Source organism: Abramis brama, assembly GCF_963993115.1.
Source record: "Abramis brama genome assembly, chromosome: 3".
NCBI classification, from domain to species: domain Eukaryota; kingdom Metazoa; phylum Chordata; class Actinopteri; order Cypriniformes; family Leuciscidae; genus Abramis; species Abramis brama.
The window spans coordinates 52,754,076-52,774,732 of NC_139965.1; the positions used below are offsets into that span (position 1 = coordinate 52,754,076).

General features: G+C 35.7%; 1 protein-coding gene across 9 annotated transcripts in view; it reads left to right on the forward strand.

Annotated features, from left to right (window-relative positions):
• sipa1 (signal-induced proliferation-associated 1) overlaps window positions 1–18,595 on the forward strand; it is a 53,161-nt gene extending 34,566 nt beyond the window's left edge. For 6 of the 9 annotated variants that reach the window (XM_084108250.1, XM_084108254.1, XM_084108249.1 and 3 more), the window contains 7 exons: window positions 414–543; window positions 2,122–2,245; window positions 8,328–8,426; window positions 8,569–8,650; window positions 9,561–9,639; window positions 9,773–9,974; window positions 14,230–14,368. In XM_084108250.1, coding sequence (XP_083964376.1) covers window positions 414–543; window positions 2,122–2,245; window positions 8,328–8,426; window positions 8,569–8,650; window positions 9,561–9,639; window positions 9,773–9,955 — 697 coding nt within the window. In that variant the 3' untranslated portion in view covers window positions 9,956–9,974; window positions 14,230–14,368. Of the gene's footprint in view, window positions 1–413; window positions 544–2,121; window positions 2,246–8,327; window positions 8,427–8,568; window positions 8,651–9,560; window positions 9,640–9,772; window positions 9,975–14,229 lie in introns of all 9 variants that reach the window. The other 3 variants (XR_014605331.1, XM_084108255.1, XM_084108256.1) reach the window with 3 other exon arrangements.
• The last annotated feature ends 2,062 nt before the right edge of the window (window positions 18,596–20,657 follow it).

A 20,657-nucleotide genomic window follows, 5' to 3' on the forward strand; every position in this document is an offset into this window, starting at 1 on the left:
AATTAACATTCAGTTAAGCAAATGTCCGGAAACGTTACATTCAATTCACACTGAAGTATATTCTTTTAAAGTATTTCATTTCAGTAATACAGTAAGTACTCTTTTCAAAATATGCTAAAGTACACTTCTTTTTCACAATGGTAAGGAAGAATATGCATGACCATTTTACTTGGATAGCACTCACAAATAGACAGCACAAATATTAACTAAATTAAAGAGACTTTATTCGTAGTAGTGAAGTGTGAAGCAATTGGATGTTGTAAAAAAGCAAGACTTATTTCCCAGCCTCATAAAATCTCTTTGTTGTTGACACAAATGAGCAGCTCAATGTTTGCAGAAAAGTTTTTATTCTATTCTTTATTTTATTTATTTTGACTAATATTTCTCTCTCTATGAATGTGTATGTCTGTCAGACATGTGTATGATAATGTGGGGCTGAAAGGAAACAGGCACATCTATGAAAACCCTGGAGAGCTTAGGGACGAGACCCCTGACCTTATACTGGCAGTCAAACCTAAAGTGCCTCCAGAGCTAGTGGAAGAGGTATGAAATACACACTTTATGACATTACTTTGTTTTACAAGCTGATGGGAGAAACATTCCTTTGATTGATTGTCAAGGCAAGCAAAACTGATCATGTGATCACAATAGGCACAGATACAATGAAGCTTACTGAGTTGTCAACCTTTTCCTTCACTATAAGACACATTACTTTATTGGAACAAAAAAACATAAGAAAAAGAAAGAGACTAACTGCTATAGATTGTTTACTGCACCAAGCAACTTGAAAGTAAACATTAAATATTAAGGCAACTTCTTGGTCTGGAAATAAATAAAACATAAAATCCATGTTTCAAGATGGATTTGTAATCGATGCATTAAGAATGTAAGTGAATCATTTACCTCTGCTATGACATATGACTTAGAAACAGCATTAAAAGCATGAACAACTTCCAGAATAGCACAACAGATTTCAGCTCCTGAAGCATGGCATGATCTGCTGCTGTTGTGTATGCAGGATCCTGCCTCCCACACAGAGGGCAACTGATGGATCAGCTTGTAGCTCTCTGTGTTTGGAAAGTGATTGTAGTGTTTTTAGAAGGGTTTTTAACCTCTGAGATCCCTCTCCCACTCTCTCTCTCTCTCTCTCTCTCTCTCTCTCTCTCTCTCTCTCTCTCTCTCTCTCTCTCTGTCCTTCCTGTATGTTCACTGTTCCTCCCACTTCATCTTTCCCTTCTTCCCCTCATAAAATCCCTTTCTCTCTTGCTCCCTCTATTCCCCACATTTTCTCTTGTCATATTTATCTTAATTTTTCTTCTGTTTTAAATGCATGAGTACATTGAGAAATAATTATTTACAGAAACGTTCTGTCTTACAGTATAATCTATTTTCTGCTCACTTTCATGGAATGATAAAAAAAAATAAGCAGTAGAAATAACCTGATATAGTTTATACTGCAGTATATCCACATTGCAGATGTAAAAAAAAAGAGAAAAGAAAAAGGATCACTGCTATATTTAAAGTTTTGACTTAATATGAATTGCTCTGCAGCCGCTGGAAAGCAGTGCTGGGTAATCAGATTCCAAAAATTAAGTACTTGTAATTAGATTATTACATTTTAAAATGAACTTTTTTATTGATTACATTATTACATGTTATTGTCACAATGGCAGTCAATTATTCATAATTCATTGATTCTACTTCTTTTTTTATCTTGTAAATTTTCTTTTCTATAAAAGTCTACTGCTTATATACATTCAGAGGGTCTTCCAGGTTTGTGGAATTGCAAACACAGACCAGCCACTAGTCATGAGCCAATCACTGAAAACTGAGAGCCATGGAATTTTATCACTGGATTTACAGAAATCATTTCTCTTTTAAGAAGTGTTTTTTCAACATTGAAACATTGCATAGCCTATCTAATCAGCATCTAATCAGGTTCAGGGTTAGTACCTAGATATTACCCAGTTATTGCAATTACTGTAATAAGTAAATATGTACTGTACATGGGGAACAGGACTGTAAAATAAAGTGCTACCAGTAACTATTTTGTTATATACAATTACCATAATATTTTGGTCATTACACTAATTGATTGTTTGATTCTTGCTCTCTGTCTAGTTTGGGCCTGATCAGGGGACTGAGGAGCTGCCATCGGTCAGTGATGTGACCATGAGATCTGCCTGCAGGGAAAGTGCCGAAAGAAACTCCAGAGCTCTGAGCCTCCATAACTCCATCACTAAGAGTAAGTGTTTCTTAATGATACCACAAAACATTATGCGGTAAATGTATTATTTTAAAAATAATTGTGTAGTTAATGTTATAAGTTTAGACCACTGTTGCTACAGTAAGCCATTATTTGCAATGGGATATTAAAAAAGTCCTCAAATAAGCACTTCCACAATAGCCGTGTTTTCACTGTAGTGCCAAAAGCGAGCGTGCTAGTACAGTCGCATTTCCACTGTCACTTCCGGGGCTTGATCAGGCCTCATCGGGGCTTCCTCGGGGCCAACGTCCAGGGGTTTTTAACCCGCCAAATACCTTGGTCCAAAGCGAGCCAACCAGGGCTTGAGGAGTTGTCAATATGAACAGAGACGGTCAATACCGCTGCTCATTTCCCATGTTATTATATTAGGCTATCAGCAGCTAACTTCAAAATTTAAGACATTTTAAACAATTTTCACTTTCAGACACCAGGGAGTCATAACCTGAGACGCAACTCAAAGCTGCGTCTGACGTTGACGCTATGGGAATGTTTATACCCACTATGCCATACTGACCTAGTGCCTGTCCTAGTATGAATCATGGCAAGCACAAATCTAGGACAAAAGCACCTGGGACACCAGAGTGGAGTCCAAATCTAAGTTGTAAAACCTCACAAATGTGTCTGGAGAGGACCAGTCTGCCAAATCACATACTTCTTAAAGTGATACCCCTGACAATAAGGCTTTTGAAGCCGCCATATTCCCCTGACAGCCATAGGTGAAAGCCGACACCACACCTCATAAGCAAGAGAATTAGCCTCGACTATCCACTTGCTCATAGTCTGTTTGGTCGCTGGTGAACCTTTCCAAGGCTACCCAAAACAGACCAAAAACTGATCAGACTTCCTCCACAGGGCATCTCTGTGGACATAAGCGTCCAGTGCTCTGCCTCTCCTGGACTGATGTCTGGAATGGAGGAGGACAAAAGGCTTGCAAGACTATAGATTGTGCAACATTAGTTGGAACCTTAGGCATTTAACCTGGTCTAGGGTGCACAAAGTTTTTAACCATGCTGGGAGCTTATTCTAAGCATGAAGGGGAAACCGACAAAGATTTCTGTCAATCTCCTACTCTGATGGGCCTACGTGATGGGCAGTAGGAACATAGTCTTTAGAATCAGAAATTTCTCTGCAACAAATTCGGGGCCAATATAGGCTCGAATGGTGCTGTGGACAGACCTTCTAGTACCAGAGCCAAATGCCTAGCCAGAACCCTTGCATGGCTTTCAGGCCTCATCCTCATATAACAACTTAGGAAACAAGACACCAGTGGGTTTCTCCCCAATGACTCAACACCCAAAGGTGCATGGGAAGCAGCTATGGCCACCACATACACCTTCAAAGTGGAGGGGCATAGCCCTGCAGGAAATTGGTCGATCCCCCTCATTAGCCAAAACCACAATTTCCATACTGGTTGGGGTGATAAGTCGTGCCCCCTGCTTGAGACCAAATATCCCTCTTGACGGGAATCTCCCATGGAGAGACATCAGGACCGAGAACCAAACTCGGTCCCGGGGCCATCGCTAGAGGAGGCATTGAGTCTCGGTGGCCCCGGATTACCTAGTTGCGGCCCTAATGAAGGCACGTGTGTGACGTGACTGATGACTTCATCAACACAGAGACAAAGAGACATTATTAAATGTCATTCTTTTTATGAAAAAAGAATTTCAAATTTCTATTTCAAATTATTGAAAATGTCACATCACATGCCTCTAATATTATATATTTACTGTATATACAGTAGGGTACAACAGGGCTAAAGGCGCACCAGGGGAAAAGGCGCCTTTGATTTTATTTTCCTCTAAACCACTAGATGGCACAAAAACTTGCCGCAGCACTTTCCAAAACCTCCACAGTAACACTTCCTATGAACACTTCTTATGCTTAGAAATAAGTATAAATGGAGCTATGATTCATTATAAGTAGTATTACTATTCTATAAATATTTGTATAAAGACTCATTAAGACCTATACTGCAGCATAAGAACAGTTATAGTCACATTTACAGTATATAATTTTTTTCATAATTACTTATAAGTCCTTCAGGTGAGACGTTAAACTGAGGTCCTGACTCTCTGTAGTGGTCATTACAAATCCCAGGATGCCCCGGCATTCTGGCCAAATTTGCCCATTGGCCTCTGTCCATCATCATGGCCTCCTAATCACCCCCTATATATACTGATTGGCTTCATCACTCCGTCTTCTCTCCACCAGTAAGCTGGTGTGTGGTGGGTGTTCTGGCGCAATATGGCTGCCATCGCATCATCCAGGTGGATGCTGCACATTGGTGGTGGTTGAGGAGATTCCCCCCTTCCATATGTAAAGCGCTTTGAGTACCTAGAAAAGTGCTCATCTTACATATTCTAGCTGATAGACAGGTGTTCAAATACTTATTTGCAGCTGTATCATACAAATAAATAGTTAAAAAAATCATACATTGTGATTTCTGGATTATTATTTTTTTTATTATGTCTCTCACTGTGGACATGCACCTACGATGACAATTTCAGACCCCTCCATGATTTCTAAGTGGGAGAACTTGCAAAATAGCAGGGTGTTCAAATACTTATTTTCCTCACTGTATTTATAAGCATGGACTTTATAAAAAGTGTTACCACATTCGCTTTTCAAGATGCACGTGGAAATTTGGCTGATTCTTGATGAATTTAAAATGAATCTTGCTTTTTTTAAATGTTGTAGATTTAAGTAACCAATGAGAATCGCTAAAATTGTTGAATATATTTTGAGACAAAGTTCTTCTTAATGATTTTCTTTTCTTCTTTTTTTCAAGCTAATTAAAGCAACAGTTTTTCAATAGCAGAAGAATGTGTAAAAGTATGGTATTTTGCGGAAAAGGAGCCCCTGCTGTTGGGGTTAAAGGCACAATAATTAACATGATAATAAACAACCAGCTGACTTTTCCATTTGTTGACATGGTTAGATTCAGATGGCAAATATCATATATAAAGTTGGGTGTCCACCTTAGAGATAATCACCATATTATAATGAAACCATATTTAAAAATATGATTTTAATCATATCATATAATACAATATCATTTATTGCTACTATTGTAAATCTATATTATGGGATCTCCTTCAATGCTTTCAGAAAATTTACTTTTTAAAATAATTTTGTTTCTGCATTTTTTAAATATATTTTTATATTAACATTTTAATGACAGTATATTTATTGAACAAAAATGAATTATTTTATTTGTCAAAATAGACAGAAGTACAAACTTTGCTAAAGTGGTTGTTTTGAACAAGTATAAACTTAGACATTATTCAAAACGTTATTTTACCTAAAGTATAAATTATGTGTGCCTTTTGCTGGTGAGCCTTTTACCCCGTGCCCACCTCATACATTTATAAGGTTTTTAGACAAAATGAACCATTTTTCTTTCACACAAAATCTATTGCTGCATCAATATTCATTACAAACATACACTGCCGTTCAAACGTTTTGGATCGGTAAGATTTTTAATGTTTTTAAAAGAAGTCTCTTCTGCTCACCAAGGCTGCATTTATTTGATAAAAAAAAGAGGAAATTTTGTTAAATATTATGACAATTTAAAATAACTGTTTTCTATTTTAATGTATTTTAAAATATAATTTATTTCTGTTATCAAAGCTGAATTTTCAGCATCATTAGTCCAGTCTTCAGTGTCACATGATGATTTGATGCTCAAGAAACATTCATTATTATCAATGTTGAAAACAATTTTGTAAAAATTGGATTCTTTGATGAATAGAAAGTTCAAAAGAACAGAATTTATTTGAAATATAATCTTTTGTAACATTATAAATGTCTTTAACTTTTGATCAATTTAATCAATCCTTGATGAATAAAAGTATTGATTTATTCAGAGGTGGACGAAGTACACAACTTCCTTACTTGAGTGAAAGTATAGATACTACTGGTCAAATATTACTCCGTTACAAGTAAAAGTTGTAAAGACCTATTTGTACTTAAGTAAAAGTACAGAAGTACTCGTTTTTAAAAGTACTTAAGTATCAAAAGTAAAAAGTAAATGTCAATGCATTGTTTTATTATTGTTGCATTGTTGTATGTAATACTTAAAGTACCGTATGCCTCTGAATCTATGCCTGCATACCTACCCTCATGTCAATATAAAATTTATTTCTAGAAAATTTAAAATTTATTTCACAGTTCCAGTAGTGGGATTGAATGTGAGATTGAATAAGTGCACTCAATAACGTCCACAATGGTTTCGGACACCCAAATGGCTGTTCCCTCAAATAGTGCCATATTTAAAGTTTTTTGGCTTTTAGTATGAATATGTTAGCCTTACTGTTATCTATAAGATAGTGTGCTCCAAAAAAGTGAAAAAAATGTGCATTTAGAAAACCAAACCCAGGACTGGGGTAATGATGATGAAAATTCAGCTTTGATCACAGGAATAAATTACACTTTACCATATATTCACATAGAAAACAGCTGTTTTAAATTGTAATAATATTTCACGTAATATAATATCATGATAATATTGTATTTTGAATCAAATAAATGCAGCCTTGGTGAGCAGAAAAGACTTCTTGTAAAACTATTTTTTCTGCAATCATACACTATGGAAGTAGTGAAAATGACTAATGAGCTGAAAAATGTATAAAATATAATATATAATGTATTTAGCTACATTGGTATGGTTTCAGCTGTTAGGGTTTTGCAATGTACATTAGCTCAGCTTCCTTTTGTTCTTTTGTCTTGGCAACAGGGCGGCTCTATTCCTCCTCTTCCTCTGGGAGGTTTCATTTTCCCTTACTCCTGCATAAGCCCTTCTCCTGTAAACACTACCTTTCTAAAAAAAATAAGCTGATCTACGACCAGCCTCACATCCACAAGTAAATTCGGCAAGCTTTAAAAGACTCGAATCGAGGCATGAATGGCACTGACATTTTAAAATGAGTGTAAAGCTTTGGACAGATGGGGGCCAGGCTAGGGCTGGTTGGGATAAGGGGTATTATATGGCCTTAAATCAAGACGCTGTCTCTGGGCCATCTGTTCAGTGCTGCCCCTTGTTAGTTGAGCGGTTACATCTCTCCAGGCTCTCTTTTAAAATGCATACGGGTGTGTATGTGTGTTATTCTCTTTACTCAAGCCTTTTTAAGCCAATCCCCAGAATGTCAGTAGGAACCTTTCACTTTGAACAATTTGGGGGATGGCAGCAGAAGTCACTTGAAAAAGATGCAAAACCTAGCCTAAGTACAGCTACTGCTTAAAAACATATATCGTTATATTAACAACAAAACAGTCTCCATTTTTGGTGGCTTGTTGCAGGATGAAGCTGTCTCCAGAAAACTCTAAATTTTTACTGTACGCTCAAAAGGGAAATAATACATAATGTGACACGGAACCAAGAGATCAAAAGAGGGAACTGCGGACTGCTTTAACAACTTCAAATCATGTTATGTTTTAATAATCTTTTGTAGTGCTATAAAGTACATTTATTTTGATGTGTTGACTAACATACTAAAATCACATGTACCTGATTATAGTGTGTTATTTGATATTACATTTAAAGCTAATATATTTTAAATGTACTGAATTGAAACTTTATCATTACAAATGTGTAATTACAAATATATTAAATTGAATGTACATGAAAAGTTTCAATAGAAATAACATTAAAGAATATTTTAGTTTACCATAAATGCTTGTCAGTACATTCAGCAGTTCACTTTAACCAGTAACTGTATTTCAAAGACAACATAAATCATTATAAATTTACATATAAAGATGTACTTAAGTCCTACTTAAGTGGGTCAAAAAACTCTATTAAACATTTTCATTTAATTGCATTTAAAATATTATTTTAAAGTATGGTATTTCTGTAACAAGTAGGCTACTCTTTTTAAATGTATGCTAAAGTGTACTTTTCACAAGGCTATTTATCCACTACAACTGCTAAAGTGCTAATTTACACACAAATTCCACTAATTTTAACAAAATTCACAAAGGCACTTCTAGTAGATTCCAAGAAATAATCAAAACTAAATACTTTCCAAGAGCTTTTTTTACAATATATTTTTGCTAATTTCAGTTCTCTCAGAGACAACAGATTCATCTGAGGAAGAGTGGCAGTCGATTGCTGATCTGGCCAGCGCCTGTCGGAACATTCTGGAAGCTTTGTCTCGAGAAGGTGAGAAATGACAATTTTCAGTGGATGAAATGTGTTTGAGCATGTGAAAGTCTGTCTAGTCTGTTCACTGAAGAATGCTGGTCTGGTAACTTTGCAATGATGAGATGGAAGATTACTAATGTCATTTCCTGCTGGGTTTCAGATCGGAAGTCAGGAGATGGAACTCAAGAGACTATGACCCAGCCAGGCCAGACGGAAACCAAGTTTAAAGACTTCAAGGACAGGTGAGAATGACTGCGCCATGCATTCTTTTGACATTCGATTATACTCGCAACATGAGGAGAGACACAACTCACAGAGAACTATAAAATGACCTGCCAAAAACATTTACAGTATGCACTTGTGGTAGATTTTCCCCTACGCCCATGACTTAAATTTACTTTGCTGTTCTTTTGAACATTCCATTCATCAAAATTCCAGAAGAAAAAAAAATGTTTCATGGTTTCCACAAAAATATGATTCAGCACACTGTTTTCAACATTGATAATAATAGAAATGTTTCTTGAGCAGCAAATTATAGCATATTAGAATGATCCAGCTTTGCTTCACAGGAATAAATTACATTACACACTATATTCTCATTAGAAAATAAATTCAATTGTAATAATATTTCACAATAATACGTTTACTGCATTTTCTGTATACTGCATGCTGACTTTAGTATATCACATTCTTTCTTCAACTTTCTTCAACTGAATTTGCTCAAAATATTTGTAACCTAAAAATGGTAACATCTAATTTATTCAGGTTTTATTCAAGTCAAAATTATTCTTAACATCACTGAATCAACCTAAATTCATTCATTTATTCCAACAAAATACATTTTTGTGGGTTAAATAAAGTAGAAATAGCTCTTTAAGGTAACAATTGCAGGTTACCACTTTTTACAGTGCAACATTGCCTTTAAAACAATGGGATTTTTTTTCTCCAAAGTTTCATGACCCTTTATGCCTTAAAAAAATAATAAAATCTTACGTTTACTTTAAATGTGGTCCCTGTTATTCAGCATTGAGCCTTTGAAGTCTAAATGCTCCAACAGAATATACATATGTTGCAAAATATATATCATATGATATATCACACCATGTATTTTTGTGTTCCTCTGTGTTCTTCTTTCTCTCCCTGCCTTCGCAGTGACTCGCCTGGTCACCTCGAGGAGAAAGTGTCCCAGTTAGAGGCCATGCTGAAGCGACTGCAGGATGACCTCCAAAAGGTACTTTGTCCTCTGTGGGTTTGTCACAGCACAGCTCTCTCTGTCGCAGCATACTTCCCACACAGTAACCCCGTTCAAATATCTCCCATGAAATACATCCACCCATCCTTGTCTGTATATCTGCCCTGTCCAGTCCTTGCCCTCTTCGCTACTTCAAAGAGCCACTGCTGCTTCACAGAGCCAATCAAACAGAGGGACTGTAGAGGTAGGGCGGGACAAGCAAAAGAAACCTGTCTTGTCATTGAGCAGGGTGAACAGAGGAGATGAGAAGATTGCTGGAGGGACAATGGGCAGCCATGCTCACTCTCAACACTAACCGACCAATGGCAGTGAAGGCAAGTAGAGCATGAGATTTTTACTCAATCAGTAACAAAAAACAACAACATGTATGACAGTTCTCACTTGATTAACATCAAAATTATGCGGAAGTTTAACATCAAGGATGTGAAGGACATATGTGATATAAAGCTGAGAAGCAAAGCCTAAGCCCATGTCAATCAAAACACATTTATGTACTTTGGTGAGCGCAGAATCAATGTTTGATTTAGTGATAGGCAAGGAAAAACACGCATTCTATGAGAAGCAGGAGACCCAAACAGAGATAAATACATCTGAACGTGTTGAATGGATTCATTCAGAACAATTCTCTGATATACTACATTTTTATTCTCTCATTTTTTTTCTTAAAAGATTCCCACAGGAATACTTGGATTGTAAAAGACAGAAGATAGCATAAACGTACAGAGCATTCAGAAACAAAGAGAAAAAGACTTTGTAAAATTAATATTTCTTTGCATATTTCACTCAAAGACACGCAAATCCTGTACAGTAGTAAATGTGTCTTGATTCCAACTGGTATTAATATTCAGACCCTGATTTACTAACATCCCAAATAAAGGGTACTAATTTTACAAATCTAACAAAATCACATGAGGGGTTACATATTAATAACCACAGCATTCATAGGTTGCTATCATACATGTTTTTTTTAAATGATAACGATAGCAACGTTTTGGCATCTATACATCTTTATTTTAGCCCTAAAACAGGTGCTATGTGATACTAGTGACTGGAAACATTTTATTGTATGATGTTTTCCATTCACACATGAATCGACAATTTAGCATATTCACCAATTCAAATGTTTAAATGCATTTAAAGGGATAGTTCACCCAAAAATGAAAATTGTCATCATTTACTCACCCTCATGTTGTTCCAAACATGTTTGAGTTTTTTTCTTTGCTGAACACAAAATAAGATTATTTTAAAGAATGTTGATAACCAGAAGAAGAAGAAAAAAAAACTCATACAGGTTTGGAACAACTTGAGGGTACTAAGTAATGACAATTTAAATTTTTGGGTGAACTATCCCTTTAAGTGCACTTAAATGTGGTTGTGATTGCTGACACTTTGCAGCGTGTATGTGGCCTTTAATTTTTCTGTTTTCAAGTTGCTCATACAATTGCTCATTTTGGATTTGTATATGGCATGTTTAAACATGTCTAATAGGAAATGGACAGAAACCTTTCTTAGTAATGCGAGGATAGTGAAATTCTAGTTGTAAAAATTAGTTAACTGTATTAGTTAACATAAACTATCACTAATAAATACTTCTGAAGCATTTATTAATCTTAATGTTAATTTCAACATTTACTAATACATTATTTAAATCAAAAGTTATATCTGTTAATGTACCTGAGCTAACATGAACTAACAACCAGCAGTTGTAATTTTATTAACTAACATTAACAAAGATTAATAAATACTGTAACAAATGTATTGCTCATTGTTAGTTAATGCATTTATAAAGTTGTGTTATAAAGTGTTACCAGATATTCTTATGTGGCATTTTTCATTATGAGGGATTTATTGATTTAGACCAGTTTAGAAACAAGAATCCAATTCAGTTCACAAATTTCTTTGGTTTAGAATAACCCAGTTTTGAAATACTGTTTGAAAATTTTATAATATGTCTACTAATAATAATTTATTAGAGCATGGAAAGCATAATCTTATAGAAGCCCAGAAGGTGAATTATTTTTTTTCTGTTTCCTATTTTTCTGCTGTGCTTGACAGCAACAACAACAACAACAACAACAACAAAACTGGGCAAGAAAAATCGAATAAAAAAATATACAATACAAATCAAATGATTAAAATAACTAGAGAATTATCTATTCATTAATATAATTTTTTATTATGGTGTTGCTTTAAATATGATCTTTTTAAAATAATGTTCCTAGGTTAAAAATAAAGTTAAGTTCCATTGACAGTATTTTTGGCATAATTATTTTGCCATAAAGTTTGCCAAAAAGGACATTTTACACACTTTACAACATCATTATATGCCTGTTTCATTTTCTAATTTATGGAAGCTAAATTTCTGTTGAGTGTAGTTTTTGAAATTGTAGTTTCAATTATATTGAGAGGTATTTGCTGACAAAAAAATTGGCGAAAAGTCAGACTTTGAGCTACAAAACTGTCTTTAAAGAGCTACATGCGGCACTCAATAGAGTTAAGGAAAAACATAAATCTATGCAAACATTAGATCATAGAATTACTGCTGACCATTAATACAAAGACCACAACCGTATGAATGAAGTGCATGCACACATAATAACGCTATAATATAGTAACATAATATATTATGATTAAGGCCCCTCAGGATGAATATAGCTGATCTGGGGTCTCAGGTCTCTTTTGTTTGATCACATTATCGGCATAAGGTCAGGAAGGGAAAGAGAGGCTGAGCATGGTTGACTGCATAATGTCCCACAGTTATATCCAGCACACTCATCTAGGTAATCCATAGTCTACTAAACCCTTTGGTCACCTTGAGATTAAAAGTGTGGCCTTATAAAACATTATTATACATGCACAGATAACAATCTATCATCAGTTACTACCATTTTTAGATGCATCATTGCTTTTCATGCATGAATATCCCTCAGGATATAATATTGCATTAAAATCCTCCATGTATTTTTCTTTGCTTATTGAATGCTTCATATCACTGATGCTGCCTGTGTATGCATGTCTGATGCCACTTTTGGGCTGTTTTTACAATCGAGAGCTAATCAGAATGCAGGCCCTGATTTACTAACATAACAAATAAAAGCTACTTATTTACTTGTTCAATCTACAATATACAGTACTAAATTCCAAATATCTACTGTGGAAAAATAAGTACACCCCTCAGTTTTGTAGCTGGTATTGCATCCATTTGGCTGAAATAACTTATAATTTTACATTATTTATAATTGTCTATCAGTCTCTTACATTGATTAGAATAATTGTTAACCCATTCCTCAATGCAGAATTCATTTAACTGCCTTTATTTATTACTTTTATTCAGCAAGAATGCATTAAATTGACCTTTACAATGTTCATATTTTAAATAAATACTGTTCAAATAAATATTAGACATGAGAAGTTTCTTATATGGCCTGCTTCAAGTCCCCAAACAGCATTTCAATTCGATTTTCTTTTGCTTTTTCTATTTGTTTAAGGTTAATGACCAAACCAGGGGTGCGTTTCCCGAAAGCATCGTTAGCCAACTATGGTCGCAAGTTCCCTCGTTACCAATAGAGTTCAATGGACATTGCGATGAACTTGCGACCATAGTTGGCCAACGATGCTTTCGGGAAACGCACCCCAGACCAGTTTACTGAGGTTTATATAAAGTGTGGCCTTCCAGTTTAATGTTCTAATTTGCACTTCATAAATGTAGGGGTGAACTAACTTTTTCCACAGAAGAAATAGGACATTTTTCTAAGGTGGAGGAATTTTCACAGGAATAAATTACATTTTAAAACATTCAAATAGAAAACAGTTCTTTAACATTGTAATAATATTTCACAATATTACAGTTTTTACTGTATTTTGATCAAATAACACCATCCTTGGTGAGCATTTCAATCTCGAAACCTTAAAAAATCTTACAAACTCCAACATACCAACTTTTAAAATGTAATACCTCATATGCAAACCTTTAGTAAATCAGGGCCTCAGTGTACAAACCATTAGTCCTCATTTATCCACTTTGTGTATAGCAAGTGATCTAAGGATCATTGTTTGTGTTGCAGCACGTGTGTGGCATTTGCTGGTAAATGTGTGTCAAGCAAGCCATTGTCTTCAATGGTCACCGTGATTTTGCCAAGTAAGACATGTTCCCGGATCAACATTTTTTGTTGATCCTGGAGCAACAATCCTGTCCAAAAACATAGTTCTAACCCTATCTCTACCCCTAAACCTAACTCTAGCCATAATTTGTCTCTAAAATCAGAGGGAAATTATAGGTGAATAAGAATGGTGTAGAAGCACCTAACCCTTGTTGTAAGCCTAAACTTGACATTAACTGTAAACCCCTCAAATCTGACTGGTTGATGGGAATTTTGTTCCAGGATCAACAAGGATGTTGATGCAGGAATTTGTTTTACTCGGTGAAATCACGTCCGCCTGTCTTTATCTGTCTCATACAGTACCACCAACATATTGAGATATTGTAAACTTGTCCTCTTGTGGCGTGGATATGTCCTATCAATAGAACGCTCGACCCTGAAAGACATTATGTTTGCATGCTTCCCACAGGAGAAGGAGGACAAGGCAACGCTGCAAGCAGAGGTGCAAAGTCTCAGGCAGAACAACCAGCGGTTGCAGGAAGAGTCCCAGAGTACCGTGGCACGGCTCATTAAGGTCACTGAACTGCTCTGCAACGTCAACAAACCCTGCTAGCATTGAAGGCCCAACCATGGCAGCAAGCAAGATCAACAGACTGATCTAAAGGCCAATGCAAAACTAGCAAACAACGCCCTAAAAACTTCTCTTAAGTGACAAGAACATTGACAAGCCTTACTCGAAAAGTGCACGAAAACAACCTGGTCGGCTAAAGTACATTCTTACTCAAAATATACTTAATATAATTAACAAGTCATCCAAATCTCTGTTTCACCCTAAACAGTTTTCAGGGCTAGATTCACATATAGTCTCATCACTGTGACAGCTTGTTAACAATGATAGCCTTCGGTGCAAGAACCAGTCTCGTAGGAAACACTTAATCATTACTGTTTTGGAAGCATGCCCTTAACATCGGCTAATATTGTTTACAAGCAGTTCAAAAGCATCTGACTGATCCAAAAGTAATTATTTGCAACCCTCAGACCTGACTTTAGAAGACATTTAGTGACATTAACTGCTCAAACTCATATTATACTTTTAAGTATTTCTTCCCTACATAGTGAACCGGATGGTCACAAAAAACTATTGTGTCCAGATACCTAGCAATACATTCCCCTTACCTGTGTTGAAATGGCTTCAGGAGTTCCAGACCATGTACTTCAGTGTATATACAGTTTCTTACTAGAAGAAAATTATTAAAATATCAGTGTAACTGTAACCCTCTATTAACCATCACAGTGTCAGAAATAGGTAGAACCCGATCTGACCTTTTCTCTGTTGGCAATGGGGTAAAAGGCTGGCTTCTCACTTATCTCTAGAGTGAATATGCTAACACCAAGAGCGATACAAACTGATGGTGAAAATCAGAAAATACGTGCATTTTGGTAAACACATTTTTTGTTTAGGACTACCCTTGTGAAAAAGAAGTGCACTTATTGTATTGAATGTGCACTTGAAGTGTACTTCAATACTTAAAGTATATGTTTAAAAACCTGTACTTGCAGATAATATTACTGAAATAAAAGGCCACTTAAGTGTACTTAAAGAGAGTACACTCATGATTGTTTCTTAACACACTTAAGTGCACTTTTTGATCATAGATTTAATAATCTTTTGTCATGTTTCAAAGAAGTACACTTATTTTGATCATTTTAACTGTGTGTTATTAAATTAGTTTAAAGATAATATATTTTAAATATACTTAATTACATAACATACAATTTTCAATAGAAATGATGTTAAAGTATATTTTAGTTTACCATAAATGCTTGTTGGTATATTCAACAGTACACTTTAACCATATTTCAAAGACAATAGAAATCATTGTGAAATTACTTAGATGTGCTTAAGTTAAGTTCAGCTAACGTCATTTAAAATAAATTCATTTAATTGCAAATAACAATTACATTCATTTCACACTCAAGTATACTATTTTAAAGTATATTATTTCTGTAATAAGTACTCTTTATTTTAAAAATATGCTTTTAAAAGTGTACTTTTTCACAAGGGACAAGTCAAAATTGTGTTCTGTGGTAATCAACAGCATGTTGTCAGTAGAGCTTAAGTTGAAGCTGGAATATTCCTTGTTTTAGCACAAATAATTTGAGGCACCTCATTCCTGCTTTGAATAGCCAGTTGAATTTAGAATTTGGACTCACTGGACACTTTTTTGAATTGATCAAGGATATTTACTGATGCATACCAGAGAGAGAGAGAAAAAAGCTCATTTTACGCCTTTTCACCGTTGTTTAGCTGTGATTTCAGCAATGGGACAAAGTGTCTGACATCTGAAATTTTACATTCTCGTGAGTGTGTGTGTCTGTCTGTGTGTGTGTGTGTGTGTGTGTGTGTGTGTGTGTGTGTGTGTGTGTGTGTGTGTGTGTGTGTGCATGTGTTTTTTTGAAGTCTTGTGTCTGATCCCACTGAATCTGAATGAGCCTTGCAGACACCTGCTTGAAAGACACTGATTTGAGAAGAAAACAATTATTAGTGTTAAGTTACGAAGGGAAGCAATGACTTAAAGTTGTACATTTCTGTTAATAAAGATTGCTTCCAATTTGATTCAAGTGTTTGCTGCTCACAAAGAATTAAGAGAAGAGCCAGACCAGTTCTACTTTGTTCTCACACAAATTGCCTAGAGTGCTTTACACTGAATTGTGAGACAGCACATATTTATAAAATTGCTATTTTGTCTCTTTTATTTTCCATATAATATCTCTCTTTACCTCACCTAAAGCCGCACTGATAATAACATGAAAATGTGACAAGAAGAAGAGCATATTTGACTGGACTCACACTCACATAAAACAAGCCGGACTAAAGTTGAATGACTCAAACGGCACCACCACAAACCTACATGCAAAGGGAAGCGAAGCAAAATGTTAAATATCCATACGTCATACATGTCTTCTCCCCTTCAAATGTTGAGGTTTTTTATTTTAGAGTCACTGTGATAACCTGGTACCAGCAGATTCTGATGTATTACAATGAAATTATAAATCTATATCTTTATTCCTCTCTGTGAAGAAATGTAGAGCCAAAATAAGTGTTACTTCCCTCTGATGTGTGTAAGTCTATATCCAGATGGAGCTGGAGTTTGCTGATTAGTTGTTACCATTAGTGGAGAATTTGTTGAGTTTGATGAATGCAGCGCGATAATTGTTACAGACAGGAATAACACTGTTGCAGCTTTTATGCAATCAGTAATGCATTTTGTGGGGTTTACTTAGCAAAAGAGCAATGTAAAAGAACTATTTCCTGTTCATCTGTGTGCGACATAGTCTTTTAGATAGGAGGCTGAGAAAGCGTGCGAGTGCAACAAGCAATTTCTAAGCCACCTTCTGTATCTGTGTATGTATTTATAAAAATGTAATAACTTATTAATCTTGAAAATGTGGATGTTATTGCTAGATATGTATATTTGAACTGGAAGGGAAGAGATGCAAATTTGTGATCCAATGAATGTTTAATTTTATTTTATTTTAAAATGTAAGAGTATTAAGGCATGACATGATAGCAGGTCATATTTTTGATTTACCTGAATAATAACAAGAACCGTCGAGACACTTTCCGTACTCTGAAATTACACTGGAAACAAACTCAGAGGAACAGTGCGAGTTACAACCGTGGCTGCTTAAAAAATTGTGTGACATTCCATCTTTTCATGTTTTTAATAATTTTATCATTATTTTTTTACTGTCAAAGCTGTATTATACCTTTTGTTCAATACTGAAATGTTAACTCTTAACTGCTGTGGTGGCCTAAGTGGTTTCCAGTTTCATTGTTATTAATGATACGATCAGGACACTTTATCAGCAAAACCTTCCTGAAAAACAAATCAGAACTAATGCATTTAGACTAAATTACTCACAGACACATTTGTGACTTGAAATTCTTAAAGGGACAGGTTTGGAAATGTTAAACTAATCCCTATCTTTTTTTATGGCATGGTATTTTATGGAGCCATAAATGCTTTTCATCATATAGTAATGCTTACTGTTTGATTTATGTATTAATGATGCAATTCTGTTGTTCACAAAATGTTGGTCCTTTTGATTTTAATGCGACTTTTAAAGTACAGCCTGCTTTCACTGGAACAAAGCCACAGTCACTCCAGGGAATGAAGCCATGCAAGCCATGCAGATAAACTAGCATAGTCCACTGGAAATTTGTGACTGGATTGTTGTAGTGCCAAATTTTGTATTGTTCCACTACCAACAACTGTGGTATTTACAGACTGTACAATTAAAAGCCTCTTACAAACTATCCGAACCACTCCTAAGAATGAACATTTTCCACTGTTAGCCGAACATTCCTCATTTTGCTATCCATGTCATGCCCATGGACAGATTTACAGATTAAGCTTAGGCCTAGGTCTTTGTAGTTACTATACACTGATGTCAATGACTGTTCTAAATTGCCAAACCTGCCTACAAATACCATTATATCTACTAATCCCATAAATAATCAGATCCTGGAACAGAATCACTAGTTAGCAGGCACTTTTACAAGTAAGTATTGTCACATTAAAAATGAAAAATGAAAAATGAAAAATGTAGGTGTATGGCAAACCACAAACCCACACACTATGCACACTGGTCTGTGAAATCTATTAAGAATTATGACTGGACCAACAGGAATACGCCGTCCAGTCAAAACATACTAAGAAATGGTATGGTGATCACTGGAGCTATACTTGTTTCTTTTAACTAATAGAGATCAAGTATTGTTTATGTGAATCTGAGGGATCCTGGCAATAAAAACTGAACTTGTTTCTGTACGAGCTGGTGTCAGAAATGTATCAAATATTTGTCTTAAGTATTGTCATTGAACTCATAACACATTTGCTATATTTTTGTTTCACATCAACACAATGTTTTTACACACTGAATGTCCCAAAAATGTTCAAATGAGAGCATGCCACTCTCTAAACCTTTTATGGTCTATAAAAATGTACACATTTTAAAATTAACAACTTAATTAATAAGTCATTACCTCAATCATTATTTCTTTATTTCTTTATTCATTATACTTTTCTTTTCTAAATAGAGAAAATAGAGTAACTTTTCCTAAATAGAGAAAAGTTACTCCAGCTACTTTGGCTGTGTCCCAATTCAAAGACTGCATGCTTCGAAGGACTCAGACTTCAAAGGACACACCTTCGAAGGCTGCGAAAGTCGGACTGAGCTTTGTGAAATGGGATGGTCTAGCCTATAGAGGACTGTTCTTGTCGCCTAGCAACTGTGACAACTGCCGTTGACAGTAACGTTTGTACTAGACCTTTATATTTAAAAAGTTATATTTATAAGAAGTATAATATATAATATATAAGAAATTATAGTAAACTGTCTGAAAACAAAATAAGGTTCACAATTTGTCTAAATAAGTTCACCATGGTCCATTTCTGTATATAATTGTCACAGTATGTGGCTGAGGATGAAGAGCACGACGAAGGAGTCAACTGAAATAGATTTTAATTAAAACTATTGGGAGATAACACCCACATACATGTGAATGCAAATCAATACAGGAGAAAGACCAGACTGAAACTGAGGGCTAATATACAAGGGCAAACAAAGGAGCAAATGAGGTGATTAACAAGGCACGGGTGAATGGGATGAATGAATGAATCTCATGGGGAAAACTAGGTGAAAGGAAAACTAACACAGAAGACAAAAATCCCAAAACACAAAGGCAAAACAAAACATAACCCTGACCTTTTGCCAAAAAAAGTGCAACCAGGGAGGGGGACGGGCACCATAGAGTCCTGGAGGGCAAGTGCGCAAGGATGTGCTTGGCAGGCTAGGAAGCCTCCAGGGCGAGCCAAGAAGGCGCCAGAAGCTCAGGGAGCCAGGGAGGTTTGGCCTTGACCCGAAAGCTAGGCTATTTTTCTCCAATTTCTTGGGAGGAGCTATGGGGTTTTGAACCAGAGCGGACTCTGGAGCGGGTTCAGGGGCTGGAGCCATCACTGGACTCCGGTCAGGGGCTGGAGCAAACTCTGGACTGTGCTCAGGGACTGGTGTGGATTTGTGTTTGGCCCAGACACACATAAGTGTTAGTGTAAGCGAAGTGTAAGCAGCCCCTAAGTTAATAACTAATGATCTTTGCTATGCAACTGAATCAATCAAAACTAACTTTAGCTGGACAACAACATTATTCTAGAGCTTCTGTAAAGCTAAATCAATCTCTGTTACTTTAATTTCTTATTATCATGGTAAAGCTGCTTTAAAACAATCTATTATTGTTGTTAAAAGCGCTATATAAATGAAGGTGACTTGACTTGCCATTTTGGACAGTGCGATACTCTCTGGGTTGGGCTCTGGGATTTCCCTCTTGAGAGCAGGCTCGGAAACTTCACTCACTCACGTTAATGTAGTACTGTTTATTTGTACTAACATGGCCTGAACTGAGTGTGGGATTGTTTTGCATCTAATTTTAATTGTTCGAGATTCTAACGTCACAATGCAGTTTCTCACACACACATATATATGTTGTCATATTTATTTTATTTTATTTTTGTTTTTATTATGTCATAATTTTGTTATAATGAGCCCAGCCTGAACCCTGCACACTCTCCATCATCCATGAGTTTCCTGTGCTTCCTGTCATGGCCATGGAGTTCATCCCCAGATGTGTGAGCTTCCTGTATCTCCTGAACTTCCTGTTTTTGAGGAACATAATAAGCTCATATTTGCTAAGTTTAAAGTATAGAAGGTTGGCATCACGTTCCACCAAAAAGGAGCAGAGAGAGTGAAAGTTTTGGAAAGCGACTTTGTGCATGTTGTGAACAAAACAACCAGATGCTGCTAGTTCACTGACCTTAAATTGCATGATGAAACACA